This window comes from Bos indicus, chromosome 29 (genome assembly GCF_029378745.1).
Source record: "Bos indicus isolate NIAB-ARS_2022 breed Sahiwal x Tharparkar chromosome 29, NIAB-ARS_B.indTharparkar_mat_pri_1.0, whole genome shotgun sequence".
Taxonomy (NCBI): domain Eukaryota; kingdom Metazoa; phylum Chordata; class Mammalia; order Artiodactyla; family Bovidae; genus Bos; species Bos indicus.
Window position 1 is genome coordinate 28597176 of NC_091788.1, and position 22575 is coordinate 28619750.

A 22575-nucleotide genomic window follows, 5' to 3' on the forward strand; every position below is an offset into this window, starting at 1 on the left:
GCCACCAGACAACCTGACAGGCTGCCAAAGATGCATACGAGAGCCCAGCAGAAATGAGCCAAAGCAGCCCCGACAGAAACACTACCGGGCTAACTCAAAGAATAGTGAGCCAAATAAAAGTACAATGGCTTGAAGTCACTGAGCCCCAGGGAGGCTTGTTATGTGGCAACAGCTAACTGACACAATGGAAAACCAGAAACTGAACACTCACCCTGGTACCATATCACCCCCTTCAGTGTCATGTTACGGAGTGGATGGATCATGGCGTTCCAGAGAACAGAGTGCGCGCTCGGACCGATTTTAAGGTCGGATGGCATGGACCTAAAGTGAGGAAGACACATGAGCGTCAGGAGAGAGCCAGGGACCGATCCCATGATAAGCCCTGAGCCAGGCACCTATCCAGCTTCACCTGGGGGCAAACCCCCTGACGAAAGCAGCTCAGAGTCCAATTCAACCACTCTGTTTCCATGAAAACGTGTGTCAGTCAGCTCTCTGTGAGTTCAGTGGCACCGTCGCTGGTTTCATCTAGTGACTGAGACCAGGGGCGGGGGCGGGGGGAGGAGCGGGCAGGTGTTAATGAGTCTATCACACAGGCAAAAAGTTTACTTAACCAGCACTCACTGAATGGACACTGAGGCTAAGTTCTTTGCTTTTATAAGCAATGCCATGATTATCTTCCTGAGAGCTGAATCATTACATAAGTCTTAATTCCAAGAAATGAGATGGCCAGGTCAGAAGGCACGTTTTCTGATGACTTGGAATGTGGCCCTAAGTTGTCTCTGTGGAATACCTGTGTGGATTTCTCTTGGAGCAGCTGTGTGCGAGAACCCCATGGCCCTTTGGTATTGTCCCTGCCATGCCCCCTGAGGTGTGGGAAGCCTGGCTTTAGATTCTTCCACCTCTACTGAGAGTAAGTCTTTCTGTTCCAAAGCAGGATGACTTCACTCCCCAGCAGACAGGCCTTTACCCAAGACACACCAAGAGCTCAAATCCATGCTCTTGCCAGAACTGATGAGACAAGTTCTGTGAAGGCAGCTCACACAGTATCCATCTCTATCGCAACATTAGTGTCAAGAAGTTATCGACTAGCCTCTTCTCTGCTTCTTCCCAACTCACTGTTATTCCTGATCCAGCTTTTCCTGAATGTGCTTTCACCATCAGTCTTCCAATACCGCTTTCTGATGACATGGATACCGTGTTCTTCCAAACTGTTAGATTGGGTTTATTCTCACAGCGGTTAAGAGCACAGACACTGACATCAGACTTCACCACTTACTAGTCGTGTTCCCAAGCAAGTCACCAAACCTCTCTCCCAATCAGCCCCTTTCTCCTCATGTGTTAATAGTACCCATATTTCAAGAGAATGTTGCATTAAATGAGTTAATATTATATAAAGTGCTCGTGACAGTATCTGGCATTTAGAAAGCTTCTATTGAGTATTAAGTTATCCCTGCTGATAGTTAGGGAGTTTGGGATGGACAGATACACACTGCTGTATTTAAAATGGATAACCAACAAAGTAGAGCACACAGAACTCGGCTCAATGTTACGAAGCAGCCTGGACAGGAGGGGAGTTTGGGGGAGAATGGGTACACGTATACTGAGTCCCTTTTCTATCTACCTGAAACCATCACAACATTATCTGTTAACTGGCTATATCCCAATACAAAAAGTTAAAAATATCTGATTAAAAAATAAATTTAGAAAAATATATTAGCTATCCCTATTATTAAGGAAAAGGGTCATAATTCTTGACATATTGTGAAACGATTGTGGTCATGATGACAGTGAAAATAACACCTGAATAAGTCACAGACATTTAACACATATTTGTACATTCAGCTCATACTTGACTTCCCCAAGGAGACTATGATCCTGCTCTCTCACGGAATTTCCTGGCAGGCTTTCTCCTGGACCAGAGGACGCTTTCTTACCCTGACCTCGGGACCCCACAGGCTTCAAGGGACCTTCTAGACGACCAGGCTTCAATGGGCGTCCCACTCCACGAGGAGGACAGCAGCCCCACAGGATACCGCAGGGTGTCATACAGGAAACGCCCGAAAAGCCAGCACACTGCTGACATATACGTGAAGTTGCCGTGGCCTAAGTTCTCTGTTCAGAGAAACAGATAGAGACAGTCAGGGGAAAAGTAGGTGGACACGGCCTGGAGCTCCTGGGCAGGCCTAGGTGAGAAGCTCGGGTGTTGGGTCAGGCCTTGCATTCCTTTCTAAGACTTTCCAAGTGCAGGAGAAGATGGAGAGGCAGCTGGCTGGCTAGCAGAAAGCCGAATATACATGTATATTCAGCCAGGCAAGGAGGCTTCCCCACCATGTGCAGGGCCCTGAGAACCTAGGAATATTGATACCTCTCTGCAACAGGTGAGGGGCAGAAAGGCTGCCAACCCCCAACCCTCCCCCCCACCTACACTCTTACCCAACATCCATCCCATCCCCACTTAGCTCTGTGGAAGGGGATAAGCAAGCACAGAGAATGTCGAGAAGACAGGTATATTTTTTCTGGGTGGTTTTATATCCAAGCTTATAGCCACATTAATGAAGACAAAAATAAACAAGTGATGGGGACTTTGGCCGAAAGGGAAAGCAACAGAAACCAAAACCAGCATTTCAGAGTTTGGCACCATCGAGCTCATTCGTCCATGTAGCCCAGGAACCAACACAGACCAGGAAGGGTGATTCCACATCGGAAGAACGAACAGGGGAACAGGCACACGTGCAACCGGTGGGACCAACCCAACCCAGCAGCCGTGAAAGAACCACGAGGCGTAAGTCACTGCCTTGGCGCGCGAAAGAGCCAAACAACACATTTCCGGCTCTCGAAATGTGGAAAGTGCGATGGCAGGTGTTGAAAATCAGTTTCAATCAATTAAAATGGATCGAGCCCCTACCAGGCACCAGGGACTTCTAGATGATTGTGATACAGAAATGAAAAGGAAAAGGAAAGACAGGGATCCTTTCCTCAGAGGTCTTCTATCCTACAGAACGAGACACATTCAGCAAAGTCAAATATATTGCAAAATATGGTTTAGTGCTTTAAGAAGTACAAAGGTGTGTTAAGGGGTTCTAACAGCAAAATAAAGAATAGCAAACAAGAACTTTAAACACACACACACACAAAAAAAAATAAAGAATAGCAAACAAAAGACAGATGGTAACATGCCCAGGAAAGGCGGCTCCTTCCCTGTGCTCCGGTCCTGCTCTGTGCTTGGGGTTTCCCTCACCTCGCTAAACCATTAGGATTTCTGTGTTCTCGGCATCTGGGACCCAGTGCAGAGTCAGTGAATGTTTGCTGGCTGGTGTTGGGTGGCAGTGGTGGCTGGAATAAGGGTGGACTCACTGATGGGGAGGTAGAGGGAGAAGGTAATTAAGAGAAAAGGGAGGGAGGTGGAGAGACCTTCGGAGACAGGAATGCAGTAAGCAGAGCTAGCATTCTGGGCAAAAGAAACAATATGTACAGACACATGCAGAACTGGAAAGTTTCTCAAGTATTTGAGGAGAGTATCAATTACAACGGAGAAGGCAATGGCACCCGACTCCAGTACTCTTGCCTGGAAAATCCCATGGATGGAGGAGCCTGGGGAGCTGCAGTCCATGGGGTCGCTAAGAGTCGGACACGACTTAGTGACTTCACTTTCACTTTTCACTTTCATGCCTTGGAGAAGGCAATGGCAAAGGAGAATAGTGTAAGAGACAACTGGAGGGGAGGCTGGAGTAAAGAAAATGGAAAGCCACTTGGAAAGGCGTGGGAATGAGAATGTGTGTTGGGCAGCAAAGGTGTCTCCAGTCTAAGGCCTGGACCCTGTGAGTGAACCGTATGTGGCTAAACGGACATCATAGATGTTTCAACAGTAAGGACCTGAAGAGGGGGCAACTGTCCTCAACTATCCAGAAACGTCCAAGCTCAACACAAGAGTCTTTAAAATCAGAGACCCTGGGGACTTCCCTGGTAGTCCAGTGGTTGAGAATCTACCTTGCAATGCAGGGGACGTGGGTTAGATCCCTGGGTTGGGAACTGAGATCCCACGTGCCACAGAGCAGCTAAGCCCATGAGCCACAAGTAGAGAAGCCTGTGTGCTGCAATGAATACCCAGCACAGCCAAAAAAAAAAAAAGAGAGAGAGACCTTTCCCAACTGCAGTCAGAGATACGAGGACAGTAGAAGAGGCAGGAGAGACTTGAAATATGAGAGGGTCTTGACCTACCAGGCTCTTCCCCAGACACCTGCGTGGCCTCACCTCTGTCAAGTTATTACGGAAATGCTGCCTTTCTCAGGCGGGACCTCCATGTCCACTCTGAATTGGAAACCACCAGCCCACCCCAGCCCCAGCAGTACTGCCCCCTGCCCTGGATAAGTATTTTACGTAACTTATTTCTCAGCATGTACCACCATTTAACCTATCCCTTGATGTTCAAACATTTGAGTCTCTGAGTTCAGAGACTGAAAGGGAACCGACAGCAAGGTATAATACCTTATCCAATCTAACTGATTACTGAGTTTTGGAGGACATGCAGGAAGAGTTCATAGACCAAAGGATTCATTAAAAACTTTTTACCCAAATCTATTCAGTTCCTGAGTTCTTAAAGGGAAAGTTCAGACAGCGTGACACTCAATAGTACAATACTTCAAATATAACTTACTAATTTTCTTATTTATCTTCTGTACTCTCCCACTAGACTGTAAGCTCCATCCAGGAGACCAGGCGTGCCTGCCTGCTTTATTCTCTGCTATCACCCCCCAGGACTTAGAATAGCGCCAAGCACACAAAAGGCACCCAGATATTTGCTGAATGAATTAATACTTGAAAATGTAGGAGTAACTGAGGTTACCAAGGTAAAGTATGTACAGGTGAAAAAAGGGACTGTAAAGAGCACAAGGGACCTCCCCTCGGGAGGAAGGGATTGGAGAAAGCCAAGAAACAGGCAGGGCGCAGACAGAGAGGGAGCACGAGGGAGAGGAAGCACCTCGCAGGCTCAGAGGGAGGCGCAGCTGCCAGGAGCAGCCGTCAGCAGAGCCGATGCCACGGGCTGTCCAGAGCGCATCACAGAAGAACAGTAGAAACCTTGGGGGAACCGGTTGTCGACCTGGACACAGCAGCCAGATTATAAAGGGTTAAAGAGTGGGAACAACAGAGGACAAGATGGTTGGATGGCATCACGAACTCAATGGACATAAGTCTGAGCAAACTCTGGGAGATGGTGAGGACAGGGAAGCCAGGCGTGCTGCAGTCCATGGGGTCACAAAGAGTCAGACGCAACCTAGTGAATGAACAACAACAACGAAGAGTACACACTCAGGAAGGCAGTGAAAAGAATGGAAAGATGTTCTAAGAAGGTTTAACAAAGCAAAGGAGAGAGGAGCGGTTCCAGGAGAAAGGGGTGTGTTCCTTACAGATAAGTGAAGCTCTGAGGGTGGGGACTGGGTCCTGATCACAGCTGCACCCTCGGGATCCAGAACAGAGACCAGCGCAGAGCAGCCTGGAGTAAAGGTTCCCTGCAGGCTGGACGGTGGGGTAAAAGGAGAGAGCCTGAGGGCTAAGAGGAGGCCCTGGAGAAGGTAAGAGCCCGAGTCAGAGACAGCCTTGAGGGAAATAGTCAGCTGTGTTCAGACACAGAAACGGAGGAAAAAAGGAGAGGAGAACATTGGGCACTGAGGAGATGCTGGCGGAGTTTGTGCTGAGTGGCTTCCAAGAGGCCGATGAAGCTGGAGGAAGCGCCATCTGCTCAGAGCAAGGGGGCAAATTCACTGTGGAGTCCTGGGAAGAAAGGCATGAAACAGGTACCATCAGAAAGTGTGTGGTGGTGATTCAGTTGCTCAGTCGTGTCTGACTCTTGGGACCCCATGGACTGTAGCCCATCAGTCTCCTCTGTCCATGGGATTTCCCAGCTAAGAATACTGGAGTGGGTTGTCATTTTCTACTCCAGGGAATCTTCCTGTCCCAGGGATGGAACCTGCATCTCCTACACTGCAAGCAGATCCTTTATCACTGAGCCACCAGGAACCAGGGCAGGGCAGGGCGGTCAATAAGAAATGAGTAAATGGATGGGCAAGCTCTGACAGACACAACAGAACCCAATTTAGGCTCACAGATGCCACACAGGGCGCCGAGCACTCACAGAGGAGCCGGCATGCACTCCAGCCATCACTTACTCGAGGTGGGCTTGGACCATCGCAGGTCAACCTTGGCGAGGTCCTCCAGCTCCTGCTGAGCCTGGGTGGAAGACACGGAGAGGATGCGGACAGACTGATAGGCAGCCGTGTTCGACAGCTCGCCTGTGGCGTTAAATACCTGGAAAAGAAGCAGGGACGTCATTTCCTACACCAACCAAGTGGACACTTGATGATGCTGCTGCCCCCTCATAGACGCTACCGCACCCACTCCCCGCCTGCAGTTCCTTCTGCGCCTTCAGGATACAGAAAACAAATGCATAATCGAAACCCACGATGGGCTGGTCCAGATTGCCTGGATCCATCTTGACCCTCAGACACCATGGTAAGTCATATCCCCAAAGAAGGTGGGAACACCATGACATCTGCAATCTCAAGGACAAGTCTGTATTGGATGAGAGGAGCTGTGGATGGGTTTGGGCTAAAAAAGGTCAACACCTTGAAAGTAAAATACTTCTATTCAGGAAAAGTATCCAATAAAGCCATAGCATTATCTTCTTTAAAAAAAAAAAAATGGAGCCAAAAAGGCCATGGAGAGGTAGGTTTATGTAATCCATACCCCATAAGGACTTCCCTGGTGGCTCAGACAGTAAAGCATCTGCCTACAATGCAGGAGACCCGGGTTTAATCCCTGGGTCAGGAAGATCTCCTGGAGAAGGGAATGGCAACCCACTCCAGTATTCTTGCCGCACCACCCCCCCACCCCCCAGCCAAAAAGCAGCTCAAAGAAATATTTTTGGCTTCCCTGGTGGCTCAGACGATAAAGCGTCTGCCTGCAGTGCGGGAGACCCGGGTTCAATCCCTGGGTTGGGAAGATTCCCTGGAGAAGGAAGTGGCAACCCACTCCAGTACTCTTGCCTGGAAAATTCCATGGACTGAGGAGCCTGGTAGGCTACAGTCCATGGGGTCGTAAAGAGTCTGGACATGACTGAGCGACTTCACTTTCACTTTTCACTTTCTTTCATACCCCATAAGAGATGCGTTGGAGAAGGATATGGCAACCCACTCCAGTACTCTTGCCTGGAGAATCACATGGACGGAGGAGCCTGTTGGGCTACAGTCCATGGGGTCGCAAAGAGTTGGACACGACTGAGCAACTTCACTTTCAAGAGATGTGTATTAAAAAGAAACACAATTGAGAAACAATTGTTGAACTCCTGAAACATCCTGAAATCAGCCTCAAAATGCTTATCTTCTCATCTCAGTCCTGGAAAATCGCCCAAGAAAATCACAGGAGGCCCAGAAGTTTGGAAGGCGGGGTCCCGGGTGATTGCTGAGATCAGTCCCAAGAAACCAGACAAAGAGAAGGGTCTATCCAAGGGCACATAACTTTTTCCCAAACCACTGTATGAAACCTCACCAGTTGCCAAGAACGTGACAGGACTGGCTTAGGGTTCCTCTGGACATGAATATGTGTGCTACACCTAATATATCAAGCATCTTTCCTCTCAGGGCTCACACATAAGTGCTATTTCCTTCAATCCTGATGTTGAGTAGGCATGTTTTTCTTTATTAAAAAAAAAAAATGGGGTGGAGGAGGATGAACTGAGAGAGCAGCATTTACACTACCACGTGTAAAATAGATATCTGGTGGGCAGCTGCTGTCCAGCATAGGGAGCTTAGCTCAGTGCTCTGTGATGGCCGAGCTGGGTGGGATGGCAGGGGCAGGCTCAAAAGGGAGCGAATGTAAGTATACTTATAGGTGATTCTCCTTGTTGAACAACAGAAACCAACACAACCTTGTAAAGCAATTATCCTCCAATTAAACGTGTTTTAAAAACTAAAAAAGATTGTGTCATAAAAATATTGTTTTGCTTTTTAATGAGTGTTTGTTTTTTCTAGTCTCCTCTCCACCCCTCTGGACAGTCTGGTCGTCCCAAAACAAAAGCCTAACAGGAGCCTCAAGAAGGCCAGTTATCATTGGCCTCAGGGAACCAGAGCTCCAGCTGAGACAAGACTGTGGAGGCTGCAGGAGGCTGGGCCGCTCTCCATTGGTCCCTGGCCACAGGGTGTGCAGCTGGCTCGCCTTCCCTCCCACCCACCGCAGAGAATACAGCTGGCCCTGCGGCCCACCGGGCAGGAGCAGCCGCAGTGCCCCCACAGAGCACGTCATTGAGATGCGCTGCCCCTGGAATCGCCTTTTGACTTGCCACTGAGCCTGCTGTGGCCAATAAGCCGGCCAGATGCAAAGGCAATGGCCCTTTGGTCCCAGTGGGAGCCGCAGCTTGTGGCTGGGTGATGTGGCTCCGGGCTGCCAGGGTTACTGGGCTTCCACACATGGTCTCAGGAAAATTCCACAGGAAGTCCAGGCTTGCCCGTTCTGGATCTTGCCTGGCAAGTTTCATGCAGAATAAACATTGAAGATGAAGAACAGGCTAATGCACTCAGTATATTTTGGCAGGGAAGTTATTTTTCAGCGGCAAGTACCTGTAAAAAGTCACCTCCCTTGAAATTCAGTTCAGCACCGAGTGCTAAGGATCGTATGCTGCTTCCATGGAAACGGAGGATGAAACTGCTTTCGCTCCCTCCACCCACACCAGCTTCTGCACCGACTGGGAACTCCAGGGCCAGCTCGGGAGGTGGCGCGGTGACCCGTTGCTAACACTCCAGAGTATGGCAAGGCCAAATGAACTGGGGGCGGGGGGGTGGCATCGTCCTCTATTGTTACCAGCACACGCGGAACTGAATCCAAAGCACTGGCTGGAAAACTTCCATTTTCAAACTCACATGTGTGCAGTATTTCAATCCAAAACTCAAAAGCCACAGAAAGTGTTAGCAAAAAATGGGGGTGGGGAGAATTCTTGCTGGACCTGATGACAACTACTTCTGAAATGGGAATCCTTTCCCAGAATCACCAAGCCTTTAAAAAAAAAAAAGAGAAACTTTGTATTTTATATTGAGGTATAGCTGATTAAGGAACAATGTTGTGAGAGCTTCAGGTGAACAGAGGGCAAAGGGACTCAGCCATACATATATATGTATCCATTCTCCCCCAGACTCCTCTCCCATCCAGGCAGCCTCATAACACTGAGCAGAGAGTTCCCTGTGCTTACAGTAGGTCTCACCAAGCCATTTTTGATGGAAGCATTTCCTCGGGGATATTGGCAGCAAACTTAGGAATAAAGAGATTTCAGGAAGATTTTCATTTAAATGACACTTGGTTTCCCTGCTGATGAAAGGGGAAGCCTTCCTCCATCTGCTGAGATCAAATTTCATCTCATCAAACACCTCGGTGTAATTATTTTCCTACCAAGTATTGAAATGAGGATGTAAATGAAGACCAAGGTATTTGAAGTCATTAAGGCTCCAGCGATGGGGAGAGCCCTCCACCTCTCTGGGGACCCACGGTTCACCATCAAAGCAGCTGCTCGCCAGTGTTCATTTTGTAACCTTTACACCACATTCTTGAATTAATGAAGAAACGTCAAGAATCTATTTCCTCAGAGAGTCGTAGTGTGGGGTCTGCACAGGCGAGCAAGGCACGTGTGTGGGGGCGGGGGGGGGGGGGTGTTCAGTCACTCAGTTGTGTCCGAAGGACAGTGACGGACTGTGTAATTATCGTGTATAATAATAGTTTACAAAATAATGTCAGCTTTTGAAGTGAGGGCGTTAGTCACTCAGTCATGTCTAACTCTTTGCGACCCCGTGGACTGGTAGACCACACCAGGTTCCCCTGTCCCTGGGATTTCCTAGGCAAGAATACTGGAGTGGGTTGTTATTCCCTTCTCCAGGAGATCTTTCCGACCCAGGGATTGAATCCGTGTCTCCTACATTGGCAGGCGGGCTCTTCACCACGGAACCACCAGGGAAGCGCCACTTTACCTTCGACCACATTACAATATGGCAGATTGAAAGTTGAGAAAATAACTATAAATAAGCCAGTCATCATACCTCCTGGGAATCTTTTATTGTACTGTGGCGCCAGCCCTTCTCTTCTGGATTTTAATTGCCCGATTGGTAAAGCAGGAATGTGGAGACTGCTGAGATATGGAAAACTGGGTTTCCCATCGAACACTGGCCATCTTCTTCTGAGCCTAACTAGAAATAGCCAAGTCTTAAGATGTACCCTGACTTAGAAGGTGACAGATGAGCATTTAGACTTTCCTCCATTTATAAACATCTCACTCAGTGTTATAAATAACACTCGATTTTAAAATTCCACTTTACCCTAACAACAAGATGGGCACACAATCTGCCATTTCCTTCATTTGACTGTGAAGAGTGGTTGGTTATAGTGGAAATTTTGTCTCCCCAGAAATGTCATATGGAGGGAGAGAAGGGGAAAGAGAGAGGCACTGTATGCACACGTGTGTGTGTGTGCGTGTGTGTGTGTGCGTGTGTGTGTGTGTGTTGGGAGTCTTCAGGGGTAGGGAGGAAAATGAATAAAGGAGGAGTCATGTCAAGCATCTTTATGATCCAAAAACAAAGTTCTACAGAGTGTTAAGAGACTAGAAAATTTGGCTTTTGGTACTGCCAGCACCTAAAACGCTGTCTTGCAGACTAAGCGCGTGATTCTAAAACAAATAAAATTAACACTTGGCTTTTTCAGATGGAATCTTTTTCTATTTTTCTGTATCTCAGAGCTTCTATAGCCTTAGTTCGATATAGAAGATGTTTAAGAGTAAATTCCAGGCAGAAAAAAAAATGTGTTCAGTCTTAACAATCAAACTGTGACTTAGCTTGACAGAAAATGGGATGAGATCCCCTGGCACAGAGTGCAGTTGAGAGCCTGACTGTGCAGATACAAACAGATCTGGTCCATGCCTCTCTGTGCAAACAGGGAACTGCAATTAAAGCATTAAGGAAAATACTGTTTTCCTTAATGAGTTAACAGCAATCCCACTTCTATATAAAACCATGCTTTCTATCAAGAGATGAAACTTCAATTTTGCTTCTATTCACTGATGTTAACATGGAGCCCAGTTAAGTCAAATTTAATAAACATTTAAATTTAAAAGGTTTCCATATATTTAAGTAGGGTAGAAAGCAAGACTAAGTAAAATATTGGTTAGGAAGACATAAATGCAAGAATTTAGATTTTTAAATTAGAAAACTAATAATGAAAGGAAATAGGTATGTCCAAAGTAGAATATTTTTAAAAGCATTATTTATTAACTGGTTTTTTTTTTAAAAAGAGAGAAAAAAAGAAGCTAGAAGGGGCAGAAGCTACAGAAGCAAAACAAGAGACCTTAAGTATGTGCAAGGGCTCAATTTTATACATTTTTTTTAAAAGATTAATTGAGATCATGGTCTAGTTGTAGAGTTTTTTAAAACTCAAACTTAAATATCTCTCAAAAATGAAGAAGTAGATAATGAAAAAAAGTCAAGAAAATAAAAATCCACTTAAGGAACTGAGTTTTAGAGAAAGAGCTACTAGGGAAGATCATAATCTTTTCAAGATCTGAACCTATTAATGGGAACAAATAAAAGTACATGTCAAAGTATAAACATATTAGTTCTGATCCCTAATGCAAGTTAAATCATTTATTCCTAAGATTCTTATTTATACAATGTGCCTCTTTATTATAAATTGAGCCTTTGATAGATATTTAAGGTATCAGTTAAGTGAAATCAATTTCTTGTTTTTATAACTTTGTCTTAAAAACCAGTCATTTCATGCTCATTATAGAAAAATCAGATAATAAAGACAAGCAAAGAAAATCAACCCTAATTTCAAATGTGTCAAAGGACTTAATTCACATGAATTTCTCTGGAGGTCTGAGAGTGAGTAAAAAAAATATTTTCTAATCTCTCAGCAGTGTTTTAAGCTGATAAACTTTAAACATAACTATGAACTTGCTACTGTCCAGCCCTGATTCTAATATAAATGAAACAGCAATGATTCCCTTACTTTTATTTTTAAATCAAATCGCTTGTACTAAACAAACAAAGGAAGGACAATTCTGAGGCCCAAAAGCAAAACCCCATCCCACTCTATCCAGAAATCCACTCCCTTTATTCTAGACTGCTTTGGTGTTCAATCAGAAAGCAGAGTTGTTTGCAGAAAGAAATCTCAGAGCCCCAAGGCTTTTGTTTACCACTCTTGTTTTGCTAGAGTACCAGTAAACAATTAAGAAGCTTGCTTCCTTGATGACTTTTTCAACATCCTTTTCTTTAAAAAAAAAATGTTTTTAAATTTATGTTTGGCTGCACTGGGTCTCCACTGCTGTGCACGGGCTTTCTCTAGTTGCGGCAAGCAGGGGCTACTCTAGCTGTGGTGTGCGCGCTTATCACTGTGGTGGCTTCTCTTGAGAATGGGCTTTAAGGCAAGTGGCTAAAGTTAGTTGCAGCTCTTGGGATCTAGAGTACAAGCTCAATTGTTGTGGCTCAGGGGCTTAGCTGCTACGCAGCATGTGGGATCTTCCCGGACCAGGGATCGAACTTGTGCTCCCTGCACTGGCAAGCAGATCCTCAACCACTGGACCACCAGGGAAGCCCTTCTGATGTCCTCTTTCTCCTGCTTCACTTAAGAGACTCACTCATTATGTGTCAGACTCACCCATTGCTCTAATAGCAATGGAGGTAGGAATACTTCAAGTTGAGCTTCCTCACTGACAACATTTCGACAGGCTGGCATTCCCCCTGTTTGCACTGGGTTTTCTGTTTACTGAGTATGCCCATCCCTACCTGGGAGCCCTTGTAGTGCTCTTCCTCCTCACCTTCTATCAGGCATAAACAGACCCCAGTGAAGCCTCTGGGAGACAAAAATGCTAGTTTTCAATTTAAGAAAAATTAATCTACAAGGCCATGACTAAAACAGAGAAAGATTGACACTAACAAAAGAAATTCTTGGAGGAGACTTACATGTCCCAACTTTGAAACTTACTACAAAGCTACAGTAATTCAACCAGTATGGTACTGCCATAAGGAGAGATATATAGACCAATGGAATAGCCTAAAAAGCCAAGATATAAATCCTCATATATAAAGCCAATGAATTTGTGAAAAAAAAGTGCCAAGACCATTCAATAGGGGAAGAACCATCTTTTCAACAATTGGTGCTGGGAGAACTGGATATCCACTTGCAAAAGAATGAAGTTAGACCCTCATCTTACACTACATATAAAAAAAGTGATCAAAAAGACTCAAAGACCTAAACTTAAGAGTTAAAACTAAAATATTCTCAGAAGAAACACTGGAAAAACCTTCATGTCACTGGACTTGGCAACAGTATCAAGAAGATGATACCAAAAGTATAGACAACAACAAAAGAAAACACAGATAAACTGAACTTCATAAAAACTGAGAACTTTTATGTATCAAAGGACACCCTCAAAAATGAAACTGACAAACGAGAGAATGAGACAAAATAGTTATAAACCATGCATCTGACAAGCGATTAATACCTCGAAGATATAAAAAAATTCCTACAATTTAACAATAAAAGCAACCCAATTCAAAAAGGGACAAAAGGCCTAAATAAACATTTTTTCAAATAAGACATACAAATGGCTAATAAGTACATGAAGTAATATGCAATATCACTAGTTGCTGCTGCTAAGTCACTTCAGTCGTGTCCGACTCTGCGACCCCATAGACTGCAGCCCACCAGGCTCCCTCGTCTCTGGGATTCTCCAGGCAAGAACACTGGAGTTTGGTTGCCATTTCCTTCTCCAGTGCATAAAAGTGAAAAGTCAGAGTGAAGTCGCTCAGTTGTGTCTGACTCCTAGTGACTCCATGGACTGCAGCCTACCAGGCTCCTCCGTCCATGGGATTTTCCAGGCAAGAGTACTGGAGTGGGGTGCTATTGCCTTCTTTCTAGGTCTAGCCTCTATGATTATAATTCACTCAATAAAGATGATGGTTACTTTAATACTCTGACCTAATTAATATTCTGATCAAATTAGTACTATGACCTAATTAAAGTCTAATTCAATGAAGTCATGGTTTACATAAAAACACAATTTAAATGTATTATAATGCTTTCTTTCAAAAACTAACACAATCTTCAATACTAAATTATGTGTTTCCTTCAGCCTTGGCAGGTACTAGTTGTCAGAGAAATGCAAATCAAAACCACATTAGGATACCACTTCTCACCTACTAATGCGGCTATAATCAGAAAATGAAACCTAACACCTGTCAGTGAGGATGCAGTGAAATTAGAACCTTTGTGTATTGCTAGTAGGAATGTAAAATGGTATAGCCATTGTGGAAAATGGTTTGATGGGTCCTCAAAAATTAAATATAGAACTAACCAAGCAATTCCAATCATAGGCATATATCCAAAAGAACTGAAAGCAGGAACTGAAACAGATTATCTGTAAATCAATGTTCACAACATTGATCTAATATTGCTATGAACATTGCTCACAATAGCCAAAACGTGGAAACAACCCGGGTGTTCATCCACAGGTGAATGGATAAACAAAATGTGGCCTATACAATGGAATACAATTCAGCCATAAAAAGGGACAAAAGTTTGATACAAGCTACATGCATGGACCTTGAAAGCATGATCCTCAGAAAGATAAGTCAGACACAGAAGAACAACTATTGCATGATTCCACTTCTAGGAGGTACCAAGAAGAGGCAAATGCATAGATAGAGAGCAAGATAGAGTTACCAGTGGCAGGAGGAAGGAGAAAGGGGGATTTATTGTTTACTGGGTATGGAGTAAACGTTAGAGATGATGATAAAGTTGTGGGGATAGACAGTGGTGACTGGGTACACAAAGCATTGTGAATATATTTAATGCTGCTGAACTGTACACTTACCAACAGTTAAAATGATAAACATTATGTCATATTCATTTTAGCCACAGTTTTTAAAAGCATGTTTTAAAAACAAAGTTTCATAAACACCAAGTGATTTGCTCCAAGCCATACAACTAGTAAGAGGCAAAGCCAACATTCAGTCTCAATTTTTAAAATCTCCATGGCAACAAAAGACAGAGTGTGTTAGCTGCTCAGCATCAAAACAAAATCTAATTGTTTTGATCTCCTAGGCTGTCTCCAGAAGCTCATCTTCTAAGACCATTCAAAGAGAAGAGTAATCTACATGGCCCCCGATTTGCTATTAAATCTCCGTTACCATCAGATACTGTCCAGCTTCTGCCTTTAGCCCAGGAAAGTGAGAAAGTAGTGCCCCACACACTGACAGCACACTGGCCATGACTAGCAAAACAGGATTTGGGGTCACATTCACACCCTGGCTCCACAATTATGCTGTGATCTTAGGCAGGAGCTTAAACACAGCTGGGCCAGTGTCCTCATCTGTGAGTTATGAATGTCTTATAAGTATTCACCCTATGAAGTTGTTCAACTGAATTAATTAGCACATGCAGAGAAAGCACTTAGAACAGATCTTGGCTTCTACCTCCTGCTCCTCCTCGCCCCTCTCCTCTTCCTTCTTTTTCTTCTTCATCATCAACGTTATTATCACTGAGACTTTGCAAATTACCTGTGAAACTGTCATCTTCATGTTACTTTGCCCACTGCAAAGCCAAACATCTCCAAACAAGACATCATGAACTCTCAGAGTGAAGTTTATCCTCCCAAGAGTCTGCTGTGCCATCACTTCATAAGGTCCACCAGGCTTCATAGGATCCAGTACCACTGTCCAGGTGTTAGAGTCTGCTGAAATAGTAACAAGGCTCCAGAATTAATGAATCAATCCACTAAAATGAAACTGAAGCCCAGAGTCATGCATCAGACTTATTTGTGGCAATTCCCCTCTTCTGTGATGAACTGGATCCAAAGCTATGAAGACCAGCCAAATTTTAGACATGTCAACAGAAATAACAAAAGCAGTAGTGTGGCTCTCTTTAATCTGTACCAATCCCTCCTTACTTTTAACTGAAGCATTTATAAGAAAAGTAAATCACCCAGTTATAATCCTAAGCAAGGACAGACAAAAATACAGATATTAAATGCAAGGGAGTTTAATACAAAAACGCAAGATGGAAATTCTTACTATACCACCAAACTGTCAAAATCAACATGATCATAATCTAATAGATTTACAGTGCCCCAAACTAACTTGGAACTATCCAATCAAATGTGAGCACAGGTTAGAGAAAACCACTCATCATCTGAAACTTACTTGATGGTACCATCCTTGTCATCAACACCCTCACCTCCTCCCTGTGTTGCTCTTGGGGATTAAAAACACCAGTGGTTCTGGGCTCTTCTATCTACAGTTAAACAGGTGAGTGGAGAAATGGACACAAAGAAGTAGTAGGAGGCAAATAAATTCATCTCTCTTTGAAGGAGATATTTAGACTTATCCAATTAATTATTTTCACAGAGTTATTTACCAGTCTTAATGTTTTCGGACTCAATTAAGGAGATGAAAAGCCATCCAAGGCCCTGTTTCAGAAATTCATAGCATATTCCTTAGGAACCACCCCCCCACCACCTTCCCACCTCTCACCCACTCATACCACCACCACTGCCAACATCATACTCGGAAACTCAAGAAGAATATCTTCCAAGTGGCAAAATTATGCCTAGGAGAACCAAACCACACGAACAAAGTTGAAGAAGTGGAAGGAGAAAATAGATAAAATAGAGATGATCATTTTAAAAGAAATATTCTTGGCATAATGTTGAAGAATATGGACTGATTGATAATTTGTGCCCATCAGATCAATGTCAATTCAAAGGGAAGGAATGGCAAGAACAGCAAATGAGGCATCCTAAGGTTATCGTTGTGGTTGTTGAGTCCATTAAGTCATGTCCAACTCTTTTGCGACCCCATGGACCCACCAGGCTCCTATGTCCATGGAATTCTCCAGGCAAGATTACTGGAATGTGTCACCATTCCTTCTCTTGCCATTCCTTCTCAGGGGATCTTCCTGACCCAGGGATTGAACCCACTTCTCCTGCTTGGCAGGAGGAGTTTTTACCATCTGAGCCACCTGGGAAGCCAAGGTTATTATACCAACCGAAAAAATATCAATTATAAAAATACTAAAAAACAAAAATACCAGCCAAGTGCCTACTCTGTACCACATGCTAAGATCTTCCTAATCAGTAAGAGCTAAGGGGAGAAGTCCAGACACATGGCAGGAGATGGGTAAAGGCTGAAATGGTAAAGGATTACTCAGAGTCTGGGAGAAATATCCAAAACCCTTAGGCAACAGTGAAAGGGCTCAGGTCACTCCTCTTAGAAGCAGAGCCGACTGAGTCCGCTATTCCCACCCGTGAGAGGGCAACTGAGCCCAGGACCGAATGTCTGCTATTGTTTTTACACCACCAATCGCCACAGACATCAACACATTAAATGCAGAATGCACCTAAAGCACAAAAACCACTGTCTGGGAAACAGTGGGCAGCGAGCACAGATTGTACCGCACAGGTGTGAGGTGATCCGTATGGCACTCTCGTCTGAGCAGGCAGACTCTCCAGCTGTCCCAACCGCAGCCTTGCCAAGGTCTCCCCAGGCTTCTTACCGGAGCTCCGTCCTCCTGCCATCAACGTTACTCATTTGTGATAATGCGGTCAATCCTTGCAAAACCTAGGACAGGGCTATTTTCTGAGCCTTCTACTACAGTACATGCTACTCTGAGTCACTGCTATTAATTAAGTGTTTGCACTTAGTCTCCATCCAAGCAATATGGCTGGTGTGGAAAACCACCTTCCCCAGAGCTTCTGAAAAGCTCTGCTGCCCAGCAATAAAAAGGCAAAGAAGGAAAGGGGGAGGAAGCTGGGCAAAACACAGCACCACCCCCCTACCTCAGCCAGAGGAGGCACTCCCCCTAGAGCCCAAAGCATCTGAAGAGAACCAGGCATCGAGAGCCTTGTTCTCCAGAACCACTCCCTCTAGGAAACCTCTCAACTTCCTCAAAGACCTTGAGAACTTCCTTCTGTTCTAGTCCCCGAGTTCTTTTAGTTTCTAGCTCTTTTCCTCTCCCACTTCATAAAAGAAAAACTCTGACACACTCAGGGTCAAGTAAAGTTAACTGCCACACAAGGCAGGAGAAACCAGCTCCACTACAGAGAGGTTATTAATGGTCAAACCAACTCAGAAACAATCAGTTTAAAACAATGCAGATTTACTTCCATGGGCGGGAGAAGACTCTTGAGAGTCCCTTGGACTGCAAGGAGATCAAACTGGTCAATCCTAAAGGAAATTTAACCCTGAATATTCATTGGAAGGACTGATGCTGAAGCTGAAGCTCCAATTCTTTAGCCACCTGATGCCAAGAACTGAGTCACTGGAAAAAAACCTGATGCTGGGAAATACTGCAGGCAGGAAGAGAAGCGGGCAACAGAAGATAAGATGGTTGGATGACATCACTGACTCAACGGACATAAGTTTGAGCAAACTCTGGGAGACAGTGAAGGACAGGGAAGCCTGGCATGCTGCAGTCCGTGGGGTCACAGAGTCAGACATGACTTACTGCCTGAACAACAAAGTGTATACAAAGGAGAACAGCCCTCGTGAAGACTGTTTCTAGACTGAAAGCAAGGGTGGGACGGTCCACAGGGAGCACTGATTCGGCCTTGGCCCATCCATTTAGGACGGGCTGTTTAAGTGGAGCTGACCATAGGCCAGTGAAGTCTAGTTGTAGATTTCAGAAACCACTGACCCACAAAGTCCATTAGGTTGAGTCCAAGTGATAAAATTGAGTGACTGACCACCAAGAGTTGAAGCTCACTATTCAGCCGGCGGCGTTTGCTGACCCCAATGGGCTTCCCGAGCAACAGCTGTTCTGGGTCCTTCCTCTAGGCTCCCATCACTTGCCATCTTGTCATATCTCTTACCAATCCAGGCCCAGGTTTATGTAAATGCTCATTTTTGCTGCAATCAAACATCTGCTTCCTCCATTCTTTCTTCTTCCATCCAGGAAGATACATGTCCTTCCTTCATTGTGCCCACCATGTGCCAGGAGCATCACCAAGTAAGGGCAGAGAGCAAACCCCAGTGCCGGGTTATACTGACAAGAAAGCCATGCAAACTGACTGTGTTTCCCTGCCCAACCACTAGCGTATCTGGTGGCTTATTTCTCACTGTCCCTCTTCTCTTCATTTTCCAGCCACAGGCATAAGAAAAGAACTCTCTCCATGTTTTCTCCATCCCCCAGACCAGCCCCCACCTTAAAATGGGAAGAATCAACAAATCAAAGGCAAAAAAAAAAGAAAGAAAATAATGGGTCTAGAGACATGATTAGTCATAAAGCACATCTTGCTTTTTTCCTGTTTGCCATTCACATCAGATGTTAATTATTTTTCAGGTTATTGTGCCAAATCTCAGCAGCCAAGAAGAGAAAAAGGAAAATTATCCAACAACTCTTCCCTTTCCAAGAGGAAAAACCTGGATCAGGAAGAAGCCCCCAGTCACTGTTCCCCCACAGAACCCTGGCACCCCACCAACTGCAGACAGGCTCACTGGTTTGTGGAAGTGACCTGGAGGTAAAGGAGGCCTTACTGCCCAAATTGCCCCTGCCAGACCTGCATTATTCTGTATAAAGTTCATCTCTACCGCCACCATGAATGAAAAAAAAAAAGCTTAAGTATTTTTCTATCAATAAAACTATTCCTGTAAATTCCTTAATCTATAGCCTGCTATGGTAGACACAGCCAAAGATGACCCCCAATAAGTCACACCCTTGCAGAGTTCCTCAAGTGCTGGCAGAATTCATGATTTGCTTCTAATCAACAGAAAATGGCAGAGGGGATTAGATGCCATCCTCATGATTATGTTATCTTACCTAGAAAGGATGAAGGGGGGTTGCAGGTATAATGAATAATCCCTCATCAGTTGACTTGAAGTTAACTCAAAGGGAGATTGTTCTGGGTGGGCCTGACCTAAAGAAGGTGAGCCCTTTAAGTAGGGTCTAGACGTAAGAGATGTGAAGCTTCAGAGATGGGGCCATGAATTCTACAGGCACAAGGACAGGACTCTGCCAGCAACCTAACGGAGCCTGGAAGTTAATCATTCCCTATTGGAGCCTCCAGATGAGAACTCGGCCCAGCCAGCACCTTGATTTCAACCTTCTGAAACTCTGAGAACCCAGCTAAATGATGGCCAAGTTTCAGATCGACAGAGATAGTAAAAGTAAGTTGTTTTAATCACCTAAGTTGGCGATAACTTACTATGTGACATAGAAAACTAATGCAGATTTTTTACTTTCTACAAGGTTTAGGCTTTCTGAGCTTTTCTTTACCTCGATCATGATGACAAATTCAAGCAGATACACCTTCATTTTATCGCCTGCAGGTGCACCCCCAAAGTGTGTCAAAGTGAGAGGATACAGGCTCCTTGCCCCAAGTTCACACCTTGTCTCTGAAAGAAGCATTAAGCGTCACCTGATGACATAAACAGGCCCGGAACCTGACCATGTTCCCAGCCATCCCTCAGGTCTCAACTTGCCCAAAGCTCAAGTGTCAGTCTACTGGACAAAACCCTTTATGCCATTAAATTCTGCTTTGCTGTGGGCACTTAGGGGATTATAGGTAATAAGTTAAATATTAACAGAGATGGACAGAGTGGCCAAATGAGGTAGTCTGGCTGAAAATCCCAGGGTCGTCATCAGAATCTAAATAGAAGTCAACCCTTCAAAATGCCCCACAGTGTCTCCTTTGAAACACATTTCCTTCACTGCCCAGTGAAATTTCCTACATGTCTATCTTTTTTATTCCAAATATCACTTTATCCATGTTGCTTCATGGGCAGGACAGAGCAAGCTGTCCATTGAAGTTATTTTATGGATCTGTATAAACTATTGTACCTTTTTTTCCTACCAAGACAGTGTGGAAGCCTACCAAATAGCCCCTTCCCGACCCCATCAATAACAACAATCTCTTTCCCTGTGAAATTCCCATCAATAGTCCATGAATCACTTGGTTCCCGTCAGTTGCTGCTATACATCCAAACTCTAAACGATGCATCACTTTTCAGTGATGCAACTGAGCTGAACCTAAACTGCTAAATGGGAAAGGAAAGGACAGCATGAGCGAGTGGGTTCCTGGAGGGTGGACACTACTTACATTCTTCTTTGAATCTCTAGGGTTTCTAGCTTATTATAAATAATAAGCCCTCAGTTGGCGTTCACAGAATTGAACTCAAGATAAGTGAACAGGTTCACTAAAGAAGGAGAGGGGCTCATCTCCTAATTATCAGCTTTTATTTCTTCTTGTCACCACCTACTCTCCTGCGTTGTCTCTGGCCACTCCAAATATTGGTCCTGCGACAGCCACAAAAGGGTAAAAAAACTAAAAATAATGCATAAGAACATTTTTAAGACTGAAAAGCTACATATTATGTGCTTGCTCTATTTCTACAGTAGTGTGCAACCTCTGTCTCCTAAGTATTAATTGGTAATGTTAATCATTAGCATCAAAGAAATCCTATTTCTTATTTTTAAACTACATCAATTCTTGGGACGTCCCTGGGGGTCCAGCAGTTAAGACTCTGTGCGTCCAGTGCTGGGGGTGCAGGGGTTGGGGGGTGTGCAGGTTCCGTCCCTGGTTGGGGAACTAAGATCCCACATGCTGTGGGGCACGGTCAAAAAAATTTAAATAATTGTTTTAAATTGTTTTAATTAATTAAAATTAATCAAAAATAATCCTGACCCAGGGATCAAACCTGCATCTCCTGCATCTCCTGTACTGGCAGGCAGATTCTTTACCACTGAAGAACCTGGGAAGCCAAAACTTAATTCAACTGCATCAGTTCTTTAGCTCTTTAAGTCAACGTCATTTTAGTGAGAGTACCACTACCTGTACTCCATACTGCTTATTTCTGAGATGACGCAACACAAAAAGAAAGCACTACTAGTCTCCCAAATTCTTCATTTTCAGTATATCCTACAAGTCACCAACAGCATTTATATCTAACAGAGAACAACTTCTCAGTCAGCTTAAGTTCCCCTTTCAGCTCTCTGAATTTCACCCAATAAGCCTCTTCTGCTACAAAGTCTTGTTAAAACCCAAGAACCAGAAGCACTTACCTTGCACCTATGCCTAGTACTTAGTACATACTTTCTTTATGTTTGTTGAAAGAAATGCATTCTTTTTTTATTTTTGGCTGTCCTGTGTCTTCGTTGCTGCGAGGGCTTTCTCTGGTTGCAGCAAATGGGGGCTACCCTCCAGTTGTGGTGTGTGGGCTTCTCATGGTGGCGGCTGCTCTTGGTGCAGAGCATGGGCTCTAGGGCACAGGCTCAACAGTGGTGGTGCGCAGGCTTAGCTGCTCCATCGCATGTGGGATCTCCTCTGCTCAGGGACTGAACCCGTGTCTCCTGCATCGACAGGCAATTCTTTACCAGAGCCACCAGGGAAGGCCCTGGAAATGAATTATTAAAAGTCTGCACCAGCGTTTGCATCACTCTGGATTGAATATTGGTCCTGTACATTGACAAAACTAATCAGGTGATCTTTGTTTTCAGGGGCCAATAAAATTTTCACAAGCTTTGCTGTCACATGTATATTCAAGTCCCTTATCAAGC

General features: G+C 44.6%; 1 protein-coding gene across 6 annotated transcripts in view; it reads right to left on the bottom strand.

Moving 5' to 3' along the window:
* SIAE (sialic acid acetylesterase) overlaps nt 1–22575 on the bottom strand; it is a 37798-nt gene that overhangs the window by 8498 nt on the left and 6725 nt on the right. For 4 of the 6 annotated variants that reach the window (XM_019955048.2, XM_019955045.2, XM_019955046.2 and 1 more), the window contains 4 exons: nt 15585–15760; nt 6165–6303; nt 1935–2112; nt 212–321 (listed from right to left, as the gene is read on the bottom strand). In XM_019955048.2, the coding sequence (XP_019810607.2) occupies nt 212–321; nt 1935–2112; nt 6165–6303; nt 15585–15760 (603 nt within the window). The remainder of the gene's footprint in view (nt 1–211; nt 322–1934; nt 2113–6164; nt 6304–15584; nt 15761–22575) is intronic. The other 2 variants (XM_019955047.2, XM_070782701.1) reach the window with 2 other exon arrangements.